Raw genomic sequence first — 25,560 nt, forward strand, 5'->3', positions numbered from 1 at the left:
GGTGACGGTCAATTTAGCACTTCCCATCTCCTCAGACTGACTGACAACTCTGAAGAGGTTCTACTTGGTGTGGTAGCAGCGGCCAGTTGGCCTCTTCCTGCATGGCTCGATTTCATCTTTCTCTTGTCATTTTGAAGGCTATTCTGCCCATGTGTTTTAGATAAAAATATAGACTTTTTCTTTGTAAGCTGCCAGAGAGATACTCAGAGCGGTCTTCCAGAGGCTGGGTGCAGATGTCATCTGATGCCATGACATATATTATTCAACACTGAGATGAGGTGGGGGCTCATCTGGAGACAACTTGGCTTGTTACAATGGAGGAAATGCTCCTGGTGGGCAGAAGTCAGGGTTGTGGGAACCCTCCCACCCATGGGTTGGCCACCAGCAAGGAACTATTCACACTGCCGAGAAGCAGTATGATGCTAAGTCCTGACGGAAGGTAAAGAAGTGTCAGGCTCTCAGTCTGAGCTAGGAAACAGTTCTCCTAATAAATTTTTCCACACGCTGTCAAACAACCTTGGCTCATGGCCAGTAAGCCAAAGAAGGATTAGGTGATCCAAGGAAGCATGCCACCTCCTTCCTTAACCTTAGTACTGGGGCATGTGCGTGCACACACACATGCGTATTTGTGTGTGTGTGTGTGTGTGTGCACACGTGTGCATGTGCTATGCATTTCCCACCGCAGCAGAGAAGCCTAGGAGCCCAGGCATGCTCCTAGAGAGCTCCCTTGCCTGAGGTCAGTACAGTGGAGAAGCATCAGAGACTTTCTAAAAGTCAGGTCCTTCGCTAATTCTTGAATTTATCTAAGATTGGTCTGTGAGCTCACAGGTGCCATACCAGTTTCTGGAGACCTGTTTTTGACACCTATTAACATAATACTACAGAAGAGTTTATAAAAGAGACCATACACCATCATAGATGACCTCAACCTTATCTCCCACGATGCTCAGAGGCAAGGAAAGCTGTTATTAGTTCGGTTCACTTGCTGGAGGTGGAGAAGGGCCTGGCGCCTTGAGGTCAACCGATCATAAGAGGGAGGGATGCACTGTTACTACAAGCATCCGCAGGACTTGGGGAAAGAGTCAGGGACACAACTCCCACGTCTAGTTTTGGATCAGGACTCGAACCTCTAGCTGGGTGAGCGATTGCCCTGGGTGGTTCTGCCCTTAACTAGGTCTAAGAAATGGGCTGTCCAGAAAGAGATGCCTCAAGACATGAGGTGCAGTATCTTCCCACAGACCTAGGGGCCATATGCTTAGATGTGACTCTCAGAGTCACAGTAGCCTCTGAGGCCTTGGGCCACATCTCTGATTCTCAAGGAAGACTGCTGTGGAGACAGGATTGAGTGTAGGAACCCAGGCTGCACTGTTTCTGTTTTGCTCAGAGAAGGGTTCTAGCCTGTTTGGGGCAGAGGACAGGTATTGGTCATGGGGGATGGGCAGTGGCTTTAGACAGTATGGAATGAGGGTATGTGCCACCTAAATACTAAGACACAGCAGATAGTACTATGGACAGCTAACCAGCCCAAATTCTTCCATTTCCAAAAGCAAGGGTGTCACTGCAGGGGAATCCCACAGCCTGGCGATGGCCCTGGTGTTCCTGTTCTCTTTGTGAAAAAGAAATGAACTCACAGGGCTGTTCTCTGGCAACTCCTGGGTGCACAGGTCATGGTCGAGCTCCACTGACTGTGGAGTGTGGGCTTTCAGGAACTCTATAGAGTCTTGGTTTTGTCTTCATTTTCTTTTTTGGTTTTTCGAGACAGGGTTTCTCTGTGTAACAGCCCTAGCTGTCCTGGAACTAGCTCTTGTAGACCAAGCTAGCCTCAAACTCACAGAGATACACTTGTTTCTGCCTCTCAAGTGCTGGGATTAAAGACGTGCACCATGACTACCCAGCAGTCTTGGTTTTTGAGGGGAAGTAGAATCAAGATTAGGGTCCTTTCTCTGGAGATGATAGGAAGGGACTGACCCATGCTGGCTGGAGACATGGCTATAAGGTAGGGACTACCTGCTGGGTTGTTCCTGGCTGAGGTCCAGCACCTGTGTGGCTGGCAGCTGAAGCTCCGCCTAAGGACTCAGAAGATACTCATGTTTTCTTTATTAGCCTTCATTTTTCCTTGAAACATTTGGGGTGTGCTGTGAACTAGTGTAGGACTGTCCCATGACTTACAGCATTCTGACAGAGCTATCCCAGGGGACCCATCCAAGGCAGTGGCCTTGCATGTATAGACCACTAGTTGGGGCAAGGCAGGACTTAGGGAAGGCAAACGCAAAGAGCTTCTGCCACCAGAACACAGGGAAGTGTAACTTCTGTGCAGATCGAGTGGGACTATACTTATGACCACAGAATGACAGTAACTCCCTAAGAGTTTGCCATGCTCCAAGAATGCTCTTCCACTTGGTTCTGCTGATGCAGAACCAAAGGCACAGGCTCAGCACTCACCGGAACTTTCATCTTAAAGTCATCTCTGTTGAACTTGAAGGCGATGTCTGAGAGAGTCCTCTGGAAAAACCCCGTGGGCCGGAGAACAAGGACGAGCTGCAGGTTTGCTGGGAAAGACGCCTGCGAAACAGAAGGAGGGCTTGGAGCATTTGCTATGAGCGGCCCAGGCCATGGAACGGACCAGCTGCTGCAGCTAATGGTGGGCATCTGGGGGATGCTGCCGCTTAAAACTGAACAGCCGGAAGCATATTCTAGTTGTCAAGGGTTAAGTGAGGGTCTTCTGCTCATTCCAGGGTCTTCCCACATGTAAGGCACCTGCATCACATACTTAAGTTTCTGTTGTTCAAGCCACCCCATCTACAGCACCTTGTCACTTCAGCCACAGGGCACTATGGACTTATTAAAGAAAAAAGCAAGAAAATACGTTTGTGGAGCGGCTGAAACCAAGATCCATATAAACTTGCCCAACACGCGCATGCAAATGCATACCCTTGGATAGTTAGGTTTTTTGTGTTTGGTTATTCCTTTGCTTCTTGCGAGGTGTTTGATCTTGGGTAAGTTACTGCCTCTATTTTTCCTATATGTGAAGTGGGAAGTGAAGCCGATGCCTGCCTCATTCCACAGGATGAGGGAGTGAGTCCAGTCATATGGTACCCACAGCTGACCTCCCACCCGGGACAGCGCGCATCAGCATCCATCACTCGCAGCCGGCCTCCCACTGGCCTTGCCCTGGAAGAAAATCTGTTGAACCCCATGCCCTTGGTCCTCATAGGACCTTCAACATGGTGATGTTCACATCACCTGCTATGTCACTTTTGGTCAGAGGCATGCTGAGAGACAGGGGCCTGGTCAGGGCTCTTCCTGAGTGGATAAGGGAACAGGGTGCTGGGAACCGTTGAGGGCCCTGCTGTGGGCCACACCCTCCCACCCATGCTCTTGTCCTGGTAACCAGGCTGCCCTCGGCCCTGCCATGGCAAGGATGCTGAGACATGCCGCTGTCCACAGCCTGATGCTCTGTGTGCGTAAGGTGTGCCCAGTGCGTGTCAGAGGATATGCCATAGCCATGCCAGTAATCGGGCTTTGTCCCCGGTGCCCTGGGAGAGGGTGAGTGCTCAGACCAAGGACAGAACATAGCCCTGCAAAGGCAAAAGCTGAGGGCAGATTCTGGGCTACTTAACACAAGGGCTTCCAGACTTGTCCCCTCTGTGAAATTGGACACCACTATTTAAGGAGGCACTGTCAGGGCAGGCAGCTTTATTGGGGTGACAATGAGTCACGCTTCTGTAAACTTCAATTAGCTTTGTCACCCAGACTCACACCTCCCAGAAGACTGGTTCTGTAGGGCAGGCTAATGCTTGGACCCTTAAAAGATCAACAACACCTGCACCTTGTAATAGATACAAGGCTCCTCCGGTGAGGTGCCCTGCCACTGGCCAGAGGTGACCTTCAGTCTCACAGGAAGCCATTTTCTTTTCCTTAAGCTGTTTTAGTTTCTGTTAAGCTATTGAATTTTCATATTAAATAGTTGTATAAAAATTAAAAAAAATGCAAGCCATGTGGGAGAGGTTTTTAAGGATGCGTGCAAACACCTATTGTGAAGGCCATCAGCAGTAAAGTAAATATTCTCTGCTATAGAACCAACCACTTGCGTTTAAAACTGTGGAAAGGCTAAAATAAAACCTTCACTTCTAAAACAGGTTAGACAGATGAGAATTTGATATTGGTGTTTTGTAAAATACTCAATAATTGTGATAATTGTGAACTGTGAAACGACAGTAAGTTTTTTTTTTTTTTGGTTTTTCGAGACAGGGCTTCTCTGTGGCTTTGGAGCCTGTCCTGGAACTAGCTCTGTAGACCAGGCTGGTCTCGAACTCACAGAGATCCGCCTGCCTCTGCCTCCCGAGTGCTGGGATTAAAGGCGACAGTAAGTTTTTATCTAACAGAAATATCATTCATTTTCCATTGTGAGGTGTGCCCAGCCTGATGCTCTGTGCATGTGAGGTGTGCCCAGCCTGATGCACTCTTGTCTGACAGCACCCAACAAAAAAAAAGTTAATGTGAACATATCAAAGTTTGTATCTCAATGTTAACCAGCCAGAAAACCCTGAGCCTGAGTCTGAGGTTCCTCTCCAGAAGCTAAGCGCTGGCTGCGGCGCCTATGATGAGGGTTCACAGACACCAGCCAAAGGAGCATGCATGAAACCAATGTTAACGAATCCCAAGGCCTTCTGGGCCTGAGATCTCAGGGTGGGTTGGCATCACCATGCCACCCAGCTGTGCTTCCCACAGGTGACATGCAGCACATCCTCAGGGACTTGAGATCAGTTAGACCTGGGAAAACAAACACATGTGATGTGGGAGTGATTTCTTTCTAAACTGTTGCTTTCATTGGTTAATTAATAAAGAAATTGCCTAGGCCCATTTGATAGGCCAACCCTTAGATGGATGGAATAAACAGAACAGAATGCCGAAAGAAAGAAGCTGAGTCAATAAATCGCCATGATTCTCCCACCCTACACAGACACAGATTAAGATCTTCCCTGATAAGCCACCTCATGGGCTACACAGATTATTAAAAATAAATTAGATCAATATATAAAAACTAACCAATAAAAACTAAAACTAATAGGCCAAACAATATTTAAAAGAATACAATTTCCATATAATTATTTCAAATATAAAACTAACCATAGAAACAACTGGGAGCTAAATGGCGGAACCCAGCCCGCCATTCATCAACACACATGGACCCTACTGCGCAAACTCAGGAGACATTATGTTGGGAGCTATGAAGAAAATGGGACAATATGATACTGTCAGGAGAGCAGCTGGCTCTCCTATCCCCACCCCACCTCAAGCGGGTGCCTGCACCTGTTCTTTCTGCTCTGCAGTCCAGAAGCTCCAGCTGGCTCTTGTCATAGCTCCCCTAGAGGGGGCAATGGGACTACAATGCTCACACTGGGAGTGGAAAGGCATTGTCCACCCTATTCTGCTCAGTTTGTAACCCCGATTTCTTTCAGCAGTGATGGAGCCCACACCTGCCCTGCAGGCAAAGTATTGAGTCATCTAATCGCCGATGGGCAGGCACAGCTGCGAAGACATGGGTGCAGGCCGAGTGGGAACCAGAAGGGAGGGGGGGACAACCCAACACCACCTGGCACAAGGCTACCCAGGGAAGACATTCACAAAACAACACACCAGTACACCCTCAACATAAATAGGTAAGAGTTGAAGAATCCCCATGGCTGCAGACACAGGCAGGAAGACTATTGGGGAAGAGGCTGCTGGTGAGCCCCAGAGGATCACCATAGATAACATGACATGCTTGTCACAAACAGAGGAGGCACCTGCCAGCGGAGAAGTCAGGGACTTGACCTGATGGATACATGAGTGTCCTGTAGCCAACACTAGAGGCTCCTGCTGCGATGACTAGCTGAAGCTGGACACACACACACACCAAGCTAAGGGTTTCTACAAAGCCCTGGCTTCCAGCTGTCACAGGTATCAACACCACAGGACCTAACATGAAACGCAAACTGACCGCTGAAGTGGCAAAACTGGATGTGCCCTTCCTGTCACCGACCTTGGATTTTAGTAGAAGACATAAAAAGCATTTCTGAGAGATGGGGAATCTGAAACCACAGTTCACTAGGAAATAAAGTTTCAATAATATACCCCCGAGTTTACAGACAACTTTTACTGTCTCAGTGGTTGCAATAATGTTGGCATTACTTTGTCAGCGTGCATGATGGTCACACACCTGCACAGTGCTGTGTTCAGTGGACACACGATGGTCACACACCTGCACAGTGCTGTGTTCAGTGGACACACATGACGGTCACACACCTGCACAGTGCTGTGTTCAGTGGACACACATGACGGTCACACACACGTACAGTGCTGTTTTCAGTGGACACACAGCTGAGAATGTGTGGACAACTTATCACACTGGTGCAAACGTTCTCAAATGGTCTCAGCAAGCAGTGTGGTATGTATGTGCAGGTGAGCCAGCATATGTGTGTGTGGCACAGACATGCATGTACCTTTGTGCATGTGTGTTTATGTGCATCTGTGTGCACATATGTATGTGTGGGGGGGGCTGTATATCCAGGCACACATCTGTGTGTGCAAATGTGCCCATACACGGGTGCAGGTGGGTCTATTACATGTGTGTGCATAAGTGTCCATGAACTGATATGTGTGCACACACACCTTTGCATGTGCCCATGTATGTGTGCACCTGTGTGCAAATCTCTTTATACAAACATCTTTTTTAATATTATTATTAAAAGTTCTCACCTCCTCCCTTCCCCCTTCCTCTGCTCCCTTCCCCCTCACCCTCCCTCTCCAATCCAAAGAGCAGTCAGGGTTCCCTGCCCTGCGGAAGTCCAAGGTCCTCCCCACTCCGTCCATGTCTAGGAAGGTGAGACTGTGTCTCAGAGAGTAAGGTGGAAAAGCACTTGAAGAAGATACGTGACCTTGAACTTTGGCCTCCTCACTCACTCATACATAATAAATACATTCTCTCTCACAGACAGGTTCATACATACACAGACAGAGAATCAACTTCCTTGAGTAAAACATGCTAGAGCATATATCTAGTTTGAACTAGGCTACCTATGAGCACAAATGTGTACACTCCACGACAGTGCCCTCAATTGTAACACACCCACGAGACACACAGGCAGAAACACACAGTGTATGGTAGGGGACAGTGAAGTGTTGACAGAGCTCCTAAAAGCATCTACTCAGGGGTTTGTATCCCTGTGAGGATGGCTCCTCAAAACTTGGAGCCAATTACTCATCAGTGAGGAGATGTCTCAGCTTGGGCCTGCCATCTCTGTCTTTGCTCACGGATGGAGCCCAGGAACTCGGAGCGTTAACACACATGGGCAGATAGATGGACACACATTTTACTCTGGACAGAAGCACTGGGACTCTGACTTTAAGGAGACTGGGTTTTGGGCTCCTCTGGTTTCTTTCTTTTATTTTCCCTTTTTTCATTTCTAAGCCAAACTGAAGGCATCAGAAAAGAAAAAGATCACCCCGAAGGAGGAAACGCCAACTCACGAGGTAGCACAGATGGTGGCTAAGAATAGCAGCCATCCCGAGGCTTACATAAGTATGGCTCAGCAGGAGCCCAGGCGGCAGGAGGGAGAAGCCCCTTTGGACTCCTTGCTTCTGTGGCACCCTGAGGTGGCACCCCCGAGTGGGCCTATTTAGATGGCCTCCTGGGGGCCTGGCTGGTTGTATCTGATGCTAAGCAGCAGTTTCCCTGATGTTGTTACCTGGACAAGAAAACCTAGTGATTAGCAGAGCCCTAGTCTGGGTGTTGTGCCCACAGCAGCTGCTTCTGGCCACACTCTAAAGCCAGGACCATGGAGGCTGTCTTGGTCTGCCCCCACAAGGATGTATAGTGTGTGGACAGGGCCTGGACGGCCTCCCCACACCCAGCTCCGTTCCCAGGAACAGACCCTACCGTACTCATACTGTGCCTCCTTGCCAGGTGACCCTGGCCAGGTGACTCTTGCCAGGTAACATATGCCAGAGACTGAAAGGAGGACAGCTGAGCCCCTTGAACGGAGGCTCGTTTCCTAGTTTGTTACCCTTCCCTGGGCTTTGGCCGGTGAGGCTGAGACTGCACCCCTCATCACAAGAATAACCAGACTTTATCTCCTCCCGGAGACACACTTGACCCTCACTTCCTTCTTCCTGCCCCTGCCCTGGGCTATATTCACACACAAGCAGCAGCCCCTTCAGAGAGCCTCTCCAGGGGTCCTAGTCAGACAGGTGGTCCAGTCCTAGGACAGCAACAAACTGGCTTGTAGGTCCTGCCCACACTGCCTGCCACCCCCAGTACCCTTGGGGCAACCTCTCCTCCTGAATTCCACGTCCAGCCTGGCTGCACACTCCTGGATCACTTCCTTTGTTATTCGCACAGGCCCGGCGCAGGTCTGCAGGTCTCGCCCTACAGCAGCTGCTCAGAACACCTGCGGGGCATGCGTTACACCCTCAGTCACATCTCCTAATGAGAAAGCGCTAGCGATCAAAGAGGATTCACAGCAGCTTTGCTGGGATGAATGGCGACTTCTGCTACTTGCAGACTAACACCAGCAAGCGCTAAGAGTCACAGGCAAAACACTTCCTCCTTTTTAGTGTAAGAGCCAGTGCATGCTATGGCAGTGTGCACCTATGACTCCAGCGTGGGGAGGCTGAGGCTGAGGTCAAGAGCCTTGACCCCACTCTGCTAAAGATCCAGGCCCTGACTCAAAAACAGGCAATACCAACAGAGAAAACAAAGGACCGTGTGGACATAAAAGTCAAACTCTTTCCAAAGCAAAGCTTGAGAGATGAGTCAGCTCAGAAACCCACCTTGTTCTAAGCTCAGCTAGATTCATGCTCAAGCTAGATTCATGCTCAGGGATTCAGACAACAGGAGCCCAGCCCATGCTGGGGTGTGAGCAGCAGCCATGCTGCGTGTGGGACAGGTTCAGAGGACTGCTTCAGTCTTAAAACGTAATTTCTGTGTTTCCTGGAAAATACTTTGTATTTGGAAACGCACTGTCAAACCTGGGAGTAACCCACTAGATAAAACATGGACAGCTCAGTGGTTAAGGTTCCCAGGGCCCACGGGTTAGAAGGGAAAACTGATCCCTGCTGGCTTCTGACCTCCACACACACGCCACAGCACGTGTGCCCAATAAGTTAATAAATGTAATTAAAAAAAAACACATACTCTCCCCCACCCCCCGTGTGTGTGAGAGAGACAGTCTCACCGGACCAGGTGAGTACAGAGTACTGGTGACGTGTGCAAACCCATGCTCACACTGGCCCCACGTGTGCAAACCCATGCTCATGCTGGCCCCACGCAGGTGCACAGCTGTACCTCTGTGGAAGAAGTGAACCAGGAGCTGTGGAGAAAGGCGCCTCGGCTCTGAGTAGGTGTGAGCAAGAGTGAGTAAACGAGGCTGCCCAGGTGGCTGCTGGGTAGTGGCAGGGCAGGTAGAAGCATGTGAAGGAAGGTTCTGAGGACCTGGTCTCATCAGACCAGAAGTCAGAGCCATCCTGACTCCTGCCACCCACATTGACAAAACTTGTTTCAATGGCTTCTTTACACTGATGGAAGAGCTGGCGGGGGGGGGGGTGGGGGGGGGGGGGTGGGGGGATGGGGGATGGTGCTGCAATGCCAGGATGGATAGGAGCCTGGTGGCGTCAACCCAGGACTACTGATCCACTCCAAAGGCCCTGTCCTGGCAACAAGTCGACCTGGGCCCTGCTACCGGATGTGCAGCAGCTGTCACAGCATCCTGTGCCACAAGGCTGGAAACCTGGTGTGGACACAGTCACAGTTGAGGGAACACCAGCAGCACCTTCCAGACCCTGGGGCCAGGACTTATCTGTGTGATGGCCCTGTGTCTTGTGAGACCCCCACCAGGTGATCTTATTATTTCATCAATGGTGACAGGAAGACTAGGTGGAAACCGGGAGATGGGGGTTGCTCACTCGTAGGCACCCTGCAGAAGTGTACGAGGTGGTTACAGGATGGTGTTCAGTGAGGGACAGGTTTGCACCCGGACTGTAGGCTGCAGGAGTCACCGTAGACACAGAGCCTCTAATTTATCTTAATGGGTAGCTTGCAGCCACCAATCCTCATCACAGCAGCCCCCAGGTGGGGGGAACCCAAAGTCAACAATGAATTTCTGACCCAGAGCAGGAGGCCAGAAGTTGAAACCATGGGATAGGTTGCCCGGAGACGTGAGGAGCAGTTAAACAGCCCCAGCCTAGAGCCACGGTCCTTCACGACGCTGTGGGTGACAGGTGGAGACGGCAAGTGTGGGTGAGCTTGTCTTGGAAGAAGGGGTCTGTGTTAAGTCTGTGGGTGGGGAGCAGCTGTGGAAATAAGATTTCCGCGGCCTCCGTCTTACTGCTCTGAAATGGTAATTGCAGCCTGAAAATGCCAGCAAGTCCTGCCTGTGACTTTACAGCGGGGGCTGCAGACAGGCCCTGACAGTGAGGGTCTGTGCCTGCTATGGGGGCTTGGTAGCAAGGACCAACACATCTCAGGACTAACATTAAAGACAACAGCCGCATGTGGAATGCCTTAGTTGCTTAGAAACAACGAGTGGATTCAGTGTCTAACTTCTAGCCTGAAGACTAACATGCTCAGAATCCTTTCTGCTCAAAACTTCTATGATCCATTATTGAGAAAATCACAGCAAACGAACATGCCCAGAGTTCAGAGGCCCTCTGGGGCTGGCATGGCTCAACCTACCCCAGGCTAGGTCCACTGCTAGCCACCTGAATCCCCCATCTTCCACACAGACTAGAAAGAAGAGCAGTGAACTGCCACCCCCAAGGATCGCGAAGAGCCCGCCCCGTGAGGTACTCACAGCTATTCGCAGGACCGATGCCTTCACGGAGGTCCATTTGTCCTGCCTTCGGTCTATGACCAAGATGAATCCAATGCCAGCATCCTGCAAACTGAAACGGGAGAAACACTTTCAGTCAGCACGTGCTGGTGGCCAACCTGGCTGCCACACACCTCGGTGATGCCACCGTCCCATGCCATCTCTGCACTGTAAGCCAATGTGTATGCCAGAGAGAGGTCTCAGCAGAGGAGCAGGCTTCCAAAGGCCCGAGGAGCCCCACCCTGCACTCCCCAGGGCTGTTCTATGTAAAGAAGAACAGATATTTTCAGTATGTTGTTTATTTCTCAGCGTCGATTCACGGGTCAGCAGAAGCCCCTCCTTCTGGAACAGAGTGACATCTCACTGCACGGCAAGGGCCAAGCCACGTCTCTTTGTGCACAGGCAGCCGGTCAAGCCATCCCAAACAAGCTTCAGGACGCATACATCACGTTAGTCCCAGCATCTGAGGTCCCGTGTTCAGCCACATTAAAAAATGGCTCCTGATGACATCACGATTTTGGGTGAAAATCTCCAAGGCTTGTGAGGGCTCCCTGATGTCTGCAGGGTGTGAGGCACGAGCTTTCGCCCTCCGCAGCAGCGACATCTGTGATAAAGGCAGGGCAGCATCGTGCAGTTGTGTAGCATGCCCCGAGTCGCTCAGCTCAGTCTGGTGGCAGAAGCCTGAGTCATGGGGTGGAAGCAGGGGAAGTAGGAGGCCTGTTTCTGTTGGCTAATTTCACATCCAAGCCAATTGTGCGGTGCCAGCAGCCACTGCTGCCAGCCAATCCTCAGCAGAAAGGAACGAGACAGGCTGCTGGAGGCACTGGCTCGGAAGGCCTGATTTCCGAATCCACGGACGTATCTCAGCAAGCCATTTCTGCACTTAAGGGAGAGTCAGAATTCTACAGTGCGCTATAAATTATGCAGTCGGCAAAACCCTGCATGCTGCAACTCCATTAATAGACCGTTCTGAGTCCCAGGAAGTAATCTGTGTCTGCAGAGCACACACCAGTGTGCGGTCAAGCATCCAGTACACAGGAGGGGGGGGAGGGATAAAGGACTCCACGTGTTCGATGACATGCAAAATACTCCTGATAAAACGCCCATGTACAAGTGGCTTTCTCCTCTCTGCTGCTGGTAGCTCAACAGAACTGGGGACCCACTCACCTGCCCAGCTGGTTTTGCTGGGCTAGTGTCTGAGGAGGTGGAGACAGAGTAGCCCTCCAGTCCTGCTCTGGCCTGGGTGATATAGGCACCTACACCCCTGAGGTGGTAGCATATGGGGTTTCTGAGCAGCTCTACACAGGCCTTTGCTGAATTTTCAGTACTGGTTAACAGTTAGTGGGTGAATCCAGCTAGCCTGCCCTGGCCTGTACCATGTGCTCCACGGCGCACCCCAAAACCAGGCAGGGGGGTAGCAGCACTGTAGTAGCCACCTGGAGTACAGACCATTGGCAATGCCGGGGTGATGGGTTTCCGACCAGCCCCCCTCAAGGTTATAGGCTGTTTCCCTATGATGCATGAGATTTACACGCAATCATGGAAGCCCTGAGGCCACAGCCAGATGGGCTGATGGGAGCCCACTCCAGCCTCCCTTCTCCACTACCAGAACATGTCTGGGGACTGGCACTGTAACTCTGAGTCAGTCATCTAAGCCTGACCCTTCCTAGAGTGACAGAAAAGGGCTCGGAACAGTAGGTTGTCACCACACACAAGCCTCAGCCCAAACAGTCTGGCTGCATGCTTCCAGTCCCAAATCAATGACCTGAGGGAATCCACAGAGGGCTTCCTACTAGCAGCTCACACCAAGGGGTGTGCATGAGGTGAGATACTGTTCCAGAATTCACTGTGACCACCTCCGATTCCTCTTCTACAAACGCGGGGATAATAGCAGCAGCCACCTGCTGGGGCCCCCTTTGAGTTACATGCAATCTAGTAAAAGTGGAGATCTATGGCGGGGGCCACCATCTCCTAGAGAACCACAGCCTGGCTCAGTCTCCTCCTTTTCTTCGGAAGCAATTTCTATTGTGGAGGAATTACAGCCCTTTTCTCTGGTCTCTCGGTGCCTCTCATGGAACCCCTTCGTGAAGGAGCTGGGAAGGTGACTAGTGGGTGAATTTGCTTGCCGTGAGGTATGAAGGCCTGTGCCCTGTGCTTGGGTTCCAAACACCCACATAAGAAAAAAAAACTGGCATGGCAGTGCACACTTGTAAGTTTAGAACTGGGGGAGGGGCTGAGATGGGATCTCTGGGGCTCACTGGTCAGTAAGTCAGGCCAAATCAGTGATCTCCAGATTTGGGGAGAGATCCTGACACAAAAATAAGGTGGAGAGTAACTGAGGAAGACATTGGATGTTGACCTCTGGCTTCTACATGCACATACACGTGCATTTGCACACGTACATACACAAACATGTACAAATGCATCCAATACACTCACATATATGTGCATACACACACACACACACAAATACTCCTTGCACAACAGGACCTAGAACCGAGACGCCAGCAAGCTCCTGAAGCCAGAATATTCTCTTCAGGAACAATCTTCCACCAAGCAGCCCAGGGGTACCGGCCCCACCCCAGCCTAACACAGAAGCTTGGGAGCCTACATTCAGCTTGTCAGCTCCTATGTGCATCTGCACAAATGCCCAAGGAAACACAAACACTTGCTGCCGGCCACACAGGCACAACACGGTCCCCACCCCTCCATTCATGAAGCTCTGCCCCTACACCCAGTGCCATGGGCATGGCCTTTGCTCACTCATACTAAACATCTAGATTTTTCTAAAACCCTTTACTATGCGAATGAAAAAAATTATTACATATGAAATCCTGTCTTAGCTAGGGTTTCTGCTGGTGGCGAAACACTGTGACCAAAAGCAAGTTGGGGAGGAAAAGCTTGCTCAGCTGACACTTCCATATCACCATCTATCATCAAAGGAAGCCAGGAAAGGAACTCAAGCAGGGCCGAACCTGGAGACAGGAGCTGATGCAGAAGCCATGGGGGGTGCTGCCTACTGACTTGCTCCTTCTCTTCATAGCTATGTGTAAGAGTGGCCATTAACAACTGCAAGGCACCCTCAATAAAAGGCTGTCTTGAACTCTCCCCTACCAAGGGAATCAATGAAAAGCTCTTCAATTTAGCCCCGGGCCGATTTTTTGGACAAGGGTAGAGATCAGTCATATTCTTCATCAAACTATCTCAAGAATAGTCTCCTGGCCATTTATTAATATTTTCCTCATCTGAGACCTCCTGAGCCAGGCCATCAAAATCTACATTGCTCTCAGCACCTCTGTCCTCCACGCTCCTAACAGGATGGTGCATTAAACCTCAAAAGCATTCAATTGCTTTCTTAATCCAAAGTCCCAAAGTCTACATTTTGCCAACAAGCATGGCCAGGCCATCAGGAAAGGAGTGAGACCCTGGGCCTGTCTTGGGCTTTTGAAAACCTCAAAGCCCACCCCTGTGACACACTCCCTCCAACAAGGCCACGACTCCTAACCCTTTCAAACAGTGCCACTCCCTGACGACCAAGCGTTCAAATCTATGAGCCTATGAGGGCCATTCTTATTCAAACTATCACAAATACAAAGAATTAAAGACACTAGGAGGATGGACCAGATTGCAAGCTGTGTTTCTGGATGCTCTGTCCACCGTAGCTATCTTAAGGCTTGACAGCCGAGGGTGGGAGGGCAGCTGTGTCCTCACTCCACTGCCCAGCAGCTCTGTCTGGGGCACAGAGAACTCCCAGGACTGTTTTATCATCATCCCTGCCAGCCAGGGCCAGTCCCTCTTTCTGGGTGAGGACCTCTTGACTTGCTATGTGGCTATGGGCCAAGCATGGGACAAACACCACCACAGTTCTTTACTGAGGTCTCATGGTCACTCTGTGAGGGTGGGGCACAGAAAGGTTACATTTGCTGCCCATTGTCACAGAACCCAGACACTTGGACCTGCCATACTAGATCACCAGGACACTGTGGCTGCCTCCCAGGGTCACACTCTCTGAAGGAAATCTTGGAATGAAGTAATTCCTTTCTCCTTACCATCACTGGCAGCCAGTCCCAGGGCATGCCCAGCTGGTTCTCAGACACATGTGGGCCCACTGAGGCTCTCCTCCTGCTGCCAATATCTCCCCCCTCCCTCCCTCCGTCCCTCCCTTCTTCCCTCCGTCCCTCCCATGCCAGGGAACATGGATCTATAGGAAGAGAAGGGGCACATGAAGGTGGTTCCAACATCACAGCATCTGCTTGCCTGCACCCCCAGCAAGCCAGACCCTGGGATTGGCCCCAGGAGGGTGGCAGTTCCCCTGGGATGCTGCAGGGCAGTTCCCTGGGCCTTGAGAGACTGCTGTGGCTGGTTTCCCTACAACTGAAGAATGGGAAGAGGCACGGGGAGCCTCAGGTGTTCTGCCTTCAGGCATCAGCTTTGCTAGAGACACCTGCTGTGATCTCCAGCTCTGAAACCTGTAAGGGGGGCTTCCCAGGCAGGCACCTGAGCTAAATTTGAGGACCAGGAGCTCACTTTATGCAAGAAAGGTCTCACAACTGTTGTTTCAGGAGTTTTGACTTTGCTGGAATCTTCTGTAAGGCCACTGTTGATCTAGTTTTGAAGGTCTGACGTCTGACCACCGGGCAGCAATGTGATCATAAAATGACAGGCGCAGGGCCAGGCTCTGTCCTGCAGCTGATGTAAATGCCCAGCTTCACATTTCCCCCAAGACCTAGCTCAGCAGGGGTCTTCTTGTCGGACCCAGCAGGAGTAGGAATGCTTCCATCACCTCATATTGGCTGGGGGCAGCAGAGGTCAAACACCCCTGGTCCTCTGGCCTCAATGAGGGAGGCCCCATCAGAGCTACATAAGACTCTAGGCTGCGTAGAACACTGTCCTCCGGGCACGGCATGACTGCCCCTCTCTTTAGCTCAGAGCGCCTGTGAGAACCCACAGGAGACCCTCACAATGTCAGGCCTGCTGTGCCCGCACAGATGGAGGGAGTGGGGGGATCACTGGACTCTCACCTGAGATTCTGGGCACTCCCTCCCTCCTAGATGCACCCCACACCCTCACTGTACACAATCCTGCCCCAGTTCCGCCTGGTTTTGGGAGATGGCACTGTTTCCACAATGCAGCTACTCTGGGGTCACCCATGTGTCTATGAGAAAGGCCGTCAATTCGCTGCAATGATTTATAAAATGGACTTAGATAGGAATCTTTTCTTCGGCTTGTCATCGGTCCCTGTGGTGTCCCTGGCATCATCTCCCCAGGGAAAATTAACCCTATAGCTCACCTAAGTAGGAAGCGTGGTGTGGGGGGTGTTAACATTCAAGGACCGAGCAGCAAGAGTGAGTGTTAAGGCTGGGCTACAGGAGCCAGCACTCAGGACCCAGTGGATGCTAGCACTCCAGGGATTGGTGGAGTGCAGGGCAAGTGTGAAGCGTGGCCCTGTGGTACCTGGATGAAAGGAACCAGCTCATGAGGTCAGGAGAGGGTGTGGGGGCATGGAGAGAGGCAGCTAGTGGTGAGCCGAGCAGAGGACCGAGGGTCACAGGATATGCTCATCGTAGATGGGACATCGCTGGCCAGAGGGGACACGTTCCCTTGATAGTGTGTGAAATGTGTCACTATGTCTGGGTGACACTGCAGTTTAAGAGCAGGTCCTGGAGTTACAGGAACCAAGGGAGGCAGGGAAGTATGTGAAACCAGGCAGGTTGATAGTTTGACTAATGGCGCCCTCATGTGGTCAGCGTGAAGCTGCACATTCAGGAGAGTCTGGCGCTGGAGCATTCCCTGACCTCTGGCCTCATACCAGATGTCCAGGCCTCACTGGTTGAAGCCACAGTTGGCTGCCTAGGGCATCCTGAGAGCAGAAGGGCACAGAGTTTGTAAGGATCCAGCCAGGGCACTGGGACAGCCTCAGGACAATAAGGCCATCTTCCTGAGGGGATCTGCCTCCTCTGGGCTGCCTGCCTGGCTTCCATGGGTTCAGAAGGCTTGAGTCAGTCAGCAGACTGACAGCTTTTACTGGTTCTCCTGGAACACACAGGACCTGGTGACATGGAAACGGTGCTTGTGGGCAGGAGCAGGGATGGGGTTACAGAACTGGGTGGTCCCACTCCCATCTATGGATGTTATTACTTATGCTTGGCTCTGGGCAGGCATCCCCAGCCTCAAAGTCTCCCTGAAGGCACAGGAATGGGTGCCTGGCGGAGGGCAGGGGGACACATGATCAAAGCACCCCTGGCGCTGGGGGACAAGACTAATGGAACCCACGATTCCACAGCAGCTATTGGGCTCAGTCCTCCTTTCTCTGCTGTCTGAAATGGCCTGAATCCACCCAACTCCCGCCACCTTGGCTAAGCAGCCTCTGCTCCCCCCAACTTTCCCTCAGCCTCCCAGAACCCATGATCTCTCCACAGAAGGCCTCTATGATCTCTGCCGAACTTTGGAGACCTGAGCTGGTCTGTGCTCAGAACCAGAGCTCATCACACCTCACAGAGAAATCGCTGGTGTGTGTGCATGCGTGCGTGCATGTGTGCACGTGTGTGTGTGTGTGTGTGTGTGTGTGTGTGTAGTAGTAGTAGTAGTAGTAGTAGTAGTAGTAGTAGCGGGGGAGCCACCACTCATTGTCTCCATTGTGGCTGTAGGCATTTTTAGTCTCCTCCCTGAGGGCTGACCAAGGCTGCCAAGACTGCCCTTTAGGCAACTCTTTTCTACCCTGGACCGAGAGTTCTAACAAGTAGCATTCCGGTGCATGGGCTTCCTCTCAGCCATTGCCAGCTCCATAGACAGCCAGCTAAGGGCTGTGTGTGACAGGGATGAGGAAGGCCCTTGGGGAGGGCTACCCAGAGCCACTATTCGTGCCACCCAGAGCCTCCGTACAGGACAGCGACACAGCCGCTAGCAGGGTGATGGCTGCTGTCCCTCTTCCAGGACAAGTGAGCAGGAGAACCACTGGCCTTGGCCTTGAATTTGAGGCACAGGCTGTTAACATGACATGCATTGTAGACTGCAGCTGCCCAACATGGTACTGCATCACAGACTGCAGCTGACCAACGTGGTAATGCATCTCAGACTGCAGCTGACCAACGTGGTAATGCATCACAGACTGCAGCTGACCAACGTGGTAATGCATCTCAGACTGCAGCTGACCAATGTGGTAATGCATCACAGACTGCAGCTGACCAACGTGGTACTGCATCACAGACTGCAGCTGCCCAACATGGTACTGCATCACAGACTGCAGCTGACCAACGTGGTAATGCATCACAGACTGCAGCTGACCAACGTGGTAATGCATCACAGACTGCAGCTGACCAACGTGGTACTGCATCACAGACTGCAGCTGACCAACGTGGTAATGCATCACAGACTGCAGCTGACCAACGTGGTAATGCATCTCAGACTGCAGCTGACCAATGTGGTAATGCATCACAGACTGCAGCTGACCAACGTGGTACTGCATCACAGACTGCAGCTGCCCAACATGGTACTGCATCACAGACTGCAGCTGACCAACGTGGTAATGCATCACAGACTGCAGCTGACCAACGTGGTAATGCATCACAGACTGCAGCTGACCAACGTGGTAATGCATCACAGACTGCAGCTGACCAACGTGGTAATGCATCTCAGACTGCAGCTGACCAATGTGGTAATGCATCACAGACTGCAGCTGACCAACGTGGTAATGCATCACAGACTGCAGCTGACCAACGTGGTAATGCATCACAGACTGCAGCTGACCAACGTAGTAATGCATCACAGACTGCAGCTGACCAACGTGGTAGACCCTAGCCATGTGTGAGCAGAAACAACTATTTTGTTTTCATTTTAAATTTAAGTGTCCGCATGTGGTCAGTGGCTATCATACTGTATGACAGTTACAGATTCAAGTGGCCGCGTGTGGTCAGCGGCTATCATACTGCATGACAGTTACAGAGAAAGATATAACTAACAAATGCTTAAAAGGAAGTGGCCTCTAGGGGGGGTCAGGAGAATGTGACCCAGGAAGACATAGGGACAGGACCTCACAAGAAGGTCACTGCAGTATCAGCATTCAAGGGCAGAAGTTGCAGGGACTCTGGGAAGCCTCAGAGACCCCCCAATGCTCAAAGCGCCAGACTTCTTTCTAAATCTAGCTGGTGTAAGAAGCTGAGTCTAGAGCCCTCTGTGAGAACTCCGAGAAGGGAGGGTAGGCTCATCCACGCGAGAGTGAAGTGGCCCTGACTCTCCGCAGTCCTCTTGGCCTGGAAGCCACACACTGTGACCACCGAGGTAAGCATTACACTGACACCACAGCAAGGAGGATGTCCTGGCTAGATTTTTGTCCATGTGTCACAAGCTACAGTCATTTGGGAAGAGGGACTCTCACTTGAGAAAGTCCACCATAAGATCGGGCTACAGTCGGGGCTGAGTGACATTTTCTTAGTGATTGATGGGGGAGGGAGGGAGGGTCCAGTCCATTTTAGGTGGTGTCATCCCTGGGCTGGTGATCCTAGGTTCTATAAGAAAGCAGGCTGAGCAAGCCATGTAAGCAGCCCCCCTCCATGCCCTCTGCAGCAGCTCCTGCCTCCAGGTTCCTGTCCTGTTTGAGTTCTTGTCCTGATTTCCTTTAATTGCAAAATAAACCCTTTCCTCCCCAACCTGTTTTGTTTTGTTTTTTCGAGACATGTGTAGCTTTGGAGCCTATCCTGGAACTCGCTCTGTAGACCAGGCTAGCCCAAGCTGCTTTTGATGATGGTGTTTTGTCACAGCAGCAGACCCTAACTAAGACAGAGTTGCAGACCTGGGTACATAAGGCTCAAGGGAGCATCACCTGGGTAGAAATGTAGGTGCCGTCATCAACAAGAGACAGAATACGAGAACCTTCTCATCTAGCAATGGTCCTTCACGGCAGCAGGGCCTCAGCCAGGAACGCTCCAAAGCCCCCTGCTGACAAGCAGGTGCACTTGGCCTGTTTACACTATGGGCACCAATAAAAAGGATGCCATGCTGCCCACCACACAAGGAAGGGAGCAGTCCTGAGGTTAACCAACCCTTATCTATGGCTCCAGTGGGCAGGGGGAGGGGGAAGCAGAAGTTGCACATGTAACACAAGCAAGGCTGTGGGCGGGCACATGCATGGATGCACACACGCTCTACCTGCACACTCACACAGCCATGGAAACTCCCATCTGAATTCATAGCAGGAATAAGGCTGTCTCAGGGCCACACATCTGGCTGCTCTGGGGCCTGCATGAGTGGGCAGCAAGGGAGGGTGAAACAGGCGTTCTAGAGACAGCACCCACACAGCCTGAGGGAGCTTGAGGCTCTCAGGTGTGCTTCTGAGCCTGGCATTCCACCTCACATGGTCCTCACAAGCTGCGTATCATTTCAGTGAGCACGTGTGTGTGTTCGCGTCTGTGCATATCTGCCTTGTTCATTTCTACCTGCGTGTTTCAGCGCATGTATGGTGTGTACACGTCTGCACGCACTGAAGGGCAGCTGGGAGAGAACTGCCTGTCTGTCAGCCTGTGTGACCGGAGGAGCTTTGCAAATGAAGGGTCAGTGTGTTACGGGGAAGGGGGTCCAATACCCTCTGACTGCTCCCAGCCCTGAGTGAAAATTGCCTCCAGGTGATTTATGACCCGCTTAAGAGCAAACACCCTCGCATTCCGCTTTGAATTTGCGCTGTCGCTGTGTGCCTTAGCAACAGCTCGAGTGGAGGTTCACAGCCACCAGCTTCCTGTCTACTGGTGAGGTAAGGCTGCCCATCTGTGGTCCGTGAGCAGCCTGCTCCTGAGAGCAAAGGCACCCGGGAACTCCGCCAGCCCCCTTTCCACACAGGTCACTAGATATCCTTGCCGGAGGACACTGGCCCCACAGAAGTACCCACAAACCATGGCAGAGAATTCCCAAGGAGCCAGTGGCAGCTGCAGCAAAGAGAACCCACACTGTGGCCACCAGAGATGGGATTTTTCTCTGATCAATATTATTCCTAGGGGCAGCAACCCTGGTATGATTTCTTCCCTCCCTTCAATATTCAGTTTTTTCTTTTGTTTTTACTCCCTCTTTGCCTTCTTCCCCATCTCTCTGGAGTCTCGTATGTAAACCAGGCAGGTCTCAAACTCGTGGTCTTCCTGCCTCAGCCTTCTGAGTGCTGAGTTTACGGTAGGAACTCTGCTGGGACCCCTTGAGTATTCTTAAAACTTACAACTCGACCTGATTTGCTTTGCTTCCCCACATGGTAGAATGTGTACATGTGCAAACATGGAAATGCACATATGTAAACATGCATGCAAATATGTATATAATGTGTATAATAAGGGTGAGTATGCATGCATGAACATGCATAAGTGTGTATGAGCATGCATATGTGAACATGTGTTGGAAACACATGAGTGTGTGTGCATGTGAGGGTGTGTATGTGGGAGCACAGGTATGAACCCCTGCATATATATGAGCATGTAGGCATTCATTTGTGAGTATGATCACGTATAAGTGTACAAGCACATGGGTAAGCATGCATGCTAGCCTGTATATGTGTACATGTGTGACTGTGAGAATGCACGATTGTGTGTGTGTGTGCATGTGCACATGGGTGAGGATGCATGTCTACACAAATCCTTGGTGGCCTTACTTGGACCTGGAGGTGGTCAGGGAAGCTAGAGGAGTACCTTGGCTAGTGTGGGGTGAGTGAGGCCAAGTCCAGGATCGTGAGTCTGTGGCGCAGTAGAATGACCGACACTCAAGCCCTGTGAACTCTGCAGGAGCATCTAGCAGTGGGCTCAGCTAGCACTAGCTCAGCCTCGAGGAAGAAACGCACGCCAGGCTAGGATGAGGAGGATGCTCCACTGTCTGTTCCCTCTTCCTCTCCATTGAGCCACTTTCAGCGGCACATCCGGGTCCCTCTCATCTTGGGGTAGAGCCTACGTGCTTCCCATTCCTGTCACCCAGGCCGCCTCTGTGGCCTCGCGGGCAAGCTAAGCAGGGGCTGTTTTCAGTTACCCTCCGTTCTTCTATATCCTGTCAACTTTGTTCACCCTCCCAAACTGTCCTCGGCAGAATCCTAACATGCTGGGATGAGCTGATAAGCACAGAGGGACAGAAGGAGTGGAGTTACTGCTGATGACCAGAAGGGACAGTGGAGGAAGCACTAATGACAGACATGGCACAGTGCTGACCTAGACACCCATGACCCATCCACGGCCACAGTGTCTGCTGGTCCCTGCTCCTCAGGCCCAGCTCGGGCTCACCTCTACTTCCTGGCTCAGTCCTATATCCCTTGGCACAGAGATCTTCTTCCCCCTCTGGGGACACACAGGGCTCCGTTTTAGCTCCTCCCCTGTGTTACCCACTCTCAGCCCTACCCACCAGCTCACACCACTCCTAGCTGACCCTTGCTCCGGGCTCCAAACATAAAACGGGTCAGTCTGGACCTGCCACCTCCACTTGGATGTCTGAGCAAGTCTCAGATGAAACACAGCCACTTCCCTAGCCTCTCCCTCAGCTCTGTGACACCTCCAGTCTCTCAGCCCCAGACTGGGAACTGCGGACACATCCAGCCTCATGAGTTCTAGGCCTCTCTGATGCCAGACCACCATTATTAGACTACCTAGACCACAGTGTGTGAACCAATCTAAGAAATCCTCCTTTAATAGACATTCATTCTATGGGTTCTGTTCCTCGAGGATATCTTGGCTACTATGACCACAGAAGTGGCTGCAGCTACTTCTGATTTTTGGTTTCCAGCAGACCACATCTCTCTCATAGGCTGATGACCTCCTTGGGACTGATGACCAGACTGGCACGGTGGCCAGGCTCTGGGACACACTGAGCCTCAGATGCAGAGGGTCTTCCTCCACAGACATGACCACACGGAGTTCCCCAGGGATGGAGAGAAAGATTCCCTGTGGATCTCTGAGCCCAGAAAAGACAACAACTAGCAACATTTTTAAAAGAGAAAAGTGATTAGTGATTATATCTTGCTTTCTTGGAACAGGTCTCACTAGTAGCTCAGGCTGGACTTGAACTTGGGATCAAATGTTGGGATTTCTACAGTGCCAAGTAGTCCATGGGAAGAGGACAGGCCCAGAGTCTGTAATAGTGGACTCTGCCCTGTGGCTCCTTTCCTCAGCAAAGCCCCACCCTGTCCCAGCCCCCCTGGAGTCTCAATCAAGCAGTCAATAGTACAGAACCGGCTTCGGCTTCAGCAGCCCCTACCTAGGGATGCTGGTGAGATAGGTCATGACATTCTGGAACTCCTTGTCCGGGATCTCACTGAAGGCCGGGTAGTCAGGGAAGGTGATGACCGGGCTTCCGTCCTGTCCCCGCCCACCTGGGGAGGAAAAGGGCAGATAATTCAGCAGAGCCTCCCACAGAGCAACGGAGACTCTTCGGGGACACTGGGTGTCCTAATTGACCCTCATCAAAAAAACTTGTCTTTATGGCAAATGGAGACCATCACAGAACACCCCAGCTGGACACAATGCAGAGAGCAATGGATCGCAGGGAGCCTGGCCTGTACATCACATGCCCAAGAGCTACAGATATCTAACAAAACACCAACATCAGGCATGAAACTCCCTTTTGAGTTGTTGGTCAGGGTTGTTCAAGGGATTCTCAAAACATTATAAGCTGTTGCTGTTGTCCTTGGTTGCCCCTAGAGGTGGAAGGTCAGCCCTTTTTTCTTGGAGATACCACGCACCTCAGACACAGGACCCAGAGGACCTGAGCAGGATATGACCTGAAGCTTCTTCCTTGAGGGCCAGCTCTCATGGTACGGGAAGACAGAATGCCAGCTTCAAAGGAGGGTAGAGACCAACAGTCCTACCCACATATGATGCCTATAACCACAACAAAGACCAATGGACACTCTAACATGGAAGAGGGGAAGCTCATGGGGCCTCAACCATGCCCACCAACCCTTCATCTTGATGTTCTCTGAGCACGCAGGACTCCCGGGCAGCTGTCCACTTGTGTATCTCTTCAGGGTGATTCTCAAGAGCAGAGACTGCCTCAGGCTGACTGTAGAATCAGAAGGAGGAGATGCCCTGAGGGAGCCTGCCACAAACTCAGCCTTTGAGTGGAGAGGGTGTTTTAGGTCCCTGGAACACTGCACAGGACTAGGGCAGCCTCACAGAGAGAACTTCAGGCCAGCTGCAATTCTGCCATTAAAGCTACCACGGGGAAGACATGGCTGTGAATACCGGGAAAGTGAGGCACCAGCGGAGGCGGGCAGAAGCCATGAAACCCACAGGACCCCAGCATCAACAGGCAGCCAGGAGGTAGCCGCTCTGCCAGGCAGAGCTATCTCTGCACATTCGGCTGGAGGGTTAGAGAGGCATCTTGCCCCAGAGTGGATGGTCCCCAGCACTAGGGGAATCTGTTGATGTATCTTCATCTCAATGTGCTTGCTGAGTGCCAACCGTTTTGAGGGATGGCCACACCAAGGGGCCAAGTGAAAGTCCTGCTTGGTAACGAAGAACATGAACTCATGCAGTTAAGAACGAGTTCTTCGCCAGCCTAATTTTGGTCTATAGCAGAGGAGAGGATAAAGTATAGAATCCTACACCAGCAGGCACTGAAGTTCTTAGTTGACGATTTTGTCTTTCATCATATTCATAAAACAGCGTAGTAGATCGGAGAACAATCCAGGGTGGCTTTAAGTATGAAGCTGTGCCTTCCAGAGGATGGAAATGAACAGGCAGGGGGTTTTCCAAAGCATGGATGCAGCCCAGGTGCAGTAAGAATGCAGATCCTCAGGTAGGGCACCTGGGTCTTCTGGTGAACGGGGCGTGGGAACAGGAAGATGATGGAGGTGTCTGCAAAATGTCTTGGGTGTGACGAAATACAGGTGGCCTGGCTTGGAGAACAGTTGTAGACAGTCAAGTGTCATATTTGAACATTTAGAGCAGATTTGTCCACAAAGGACACCACCATTTATCAGCTCACAGATGCCAGCTTGGCTCGGCGGGTCCTCCGAGACTCAGGTCAAAAACATGTCCATGGGCCGACTCACGAGAGCTGTGAGCTCTTCCAGGACTCCTCGGGTTGCAGCAATGTTGCTCCCCCTGGTCCTCCTGGACCCTAGCAGGGCTGCTGTCAACTCCTAGGCCCACACACTCGTCCCCATCAGTGGCCCTGCACCTTTGCAGTTGGGCAGAGAAGTGGTGCAGCTTCTTAGCCTCTCCGAGCAGGACCCAGTCTCTGAGGCCACGTGGCGGCAGAGGAGGCCAGGTTCAGCAAGGGACCTTATGGTGAGACCTGGCCTTAACTTCACTGACTAAGTAACCTGGAGCTCCCAGGCTGTGAAGACGTGAGCGTGCAATGGGGCACCCAGGATCTTACCCTCAAGTACCTTAGACCCCCACATGGGGACATATGGGCAGTTCACAGTTAAGGTTAAGGCCTATAACCGGAGGTTGGTGGGGCATATAGCTAAGCCTGGAGGCGTGTCAGTGTGGTGACAAGGGAGAGGAAGCTGAGGAGGTGAGAACTCAGGCTGGGGGGTGGCAGATACTGGCTGCTCACAAGCTTTTTCTGGAGCTTTCACTTCCAGGGTGGTTCTCACTCCTGTCCTCTCAGGGAACCCCCCTTTTTCCTTCCCCTTGAGGAGGCCCTTCCCAACGGAAGCTGTGGCCTTCCTCATCAGTAGACCATCTCAGGAGGTTCCGCTTTCCTGCTCACCTCAGATGGCTAGACTCCTCCTAGTCAGTGATGTATACCC

At 51.6% G+C, this 25,560-nt stretch overlaps 1 protein-coding gene across 13 annotated transcripts in view; it reads right to left on the reverse strand.

The window, feature by feature from the left end:
* Mcf2l (MCF.2 cell line derived transforming sequence like) overlaps positions 1–25,560 on the reverse strand; it is a 99,403-nt gene that overhangs the window by 25,549 nt on the left and 48,294 nt on the right. For all 13 annotated transcript variants that reach the window (XM_041673524.1, XM_041673521.1, XM_041673519.1 and 10 more), the window contains exons 3-5: positions 23,055–23,169; positions 10,833–10,923; positions 2,443–2,562 (exon numbers count right to left, since the gene is read on the reverse strand). In XM_041673524.1, coding sequence (XP_041529458.1) covers positions 2,443–2,562; positions 10,833–10,923; positions 23,055–23,169 — 326 coding nt within the window. The remainder of the gene's footprint in view (positions 1–2,442; positions 2,563–10,832; positions 10,924–23,054; positions 23,170–25,560) is intronic.

This window comes from Microtus oregoni, unplaced genomic scaffold (genome assembly GCF_018167655.1).
Source record: "Microtus oregoni isolate MIOR12 unplaced genomic scaffold, Mior012 000024F_ref0000369, whole genome shotgun sequence".
NCBI classification, from domain to species: Eukaryota; Metazoa; Chordata; class Mammalia; order Rodentia; family Cricetidae; genus Microtus; species Microtus oregoni.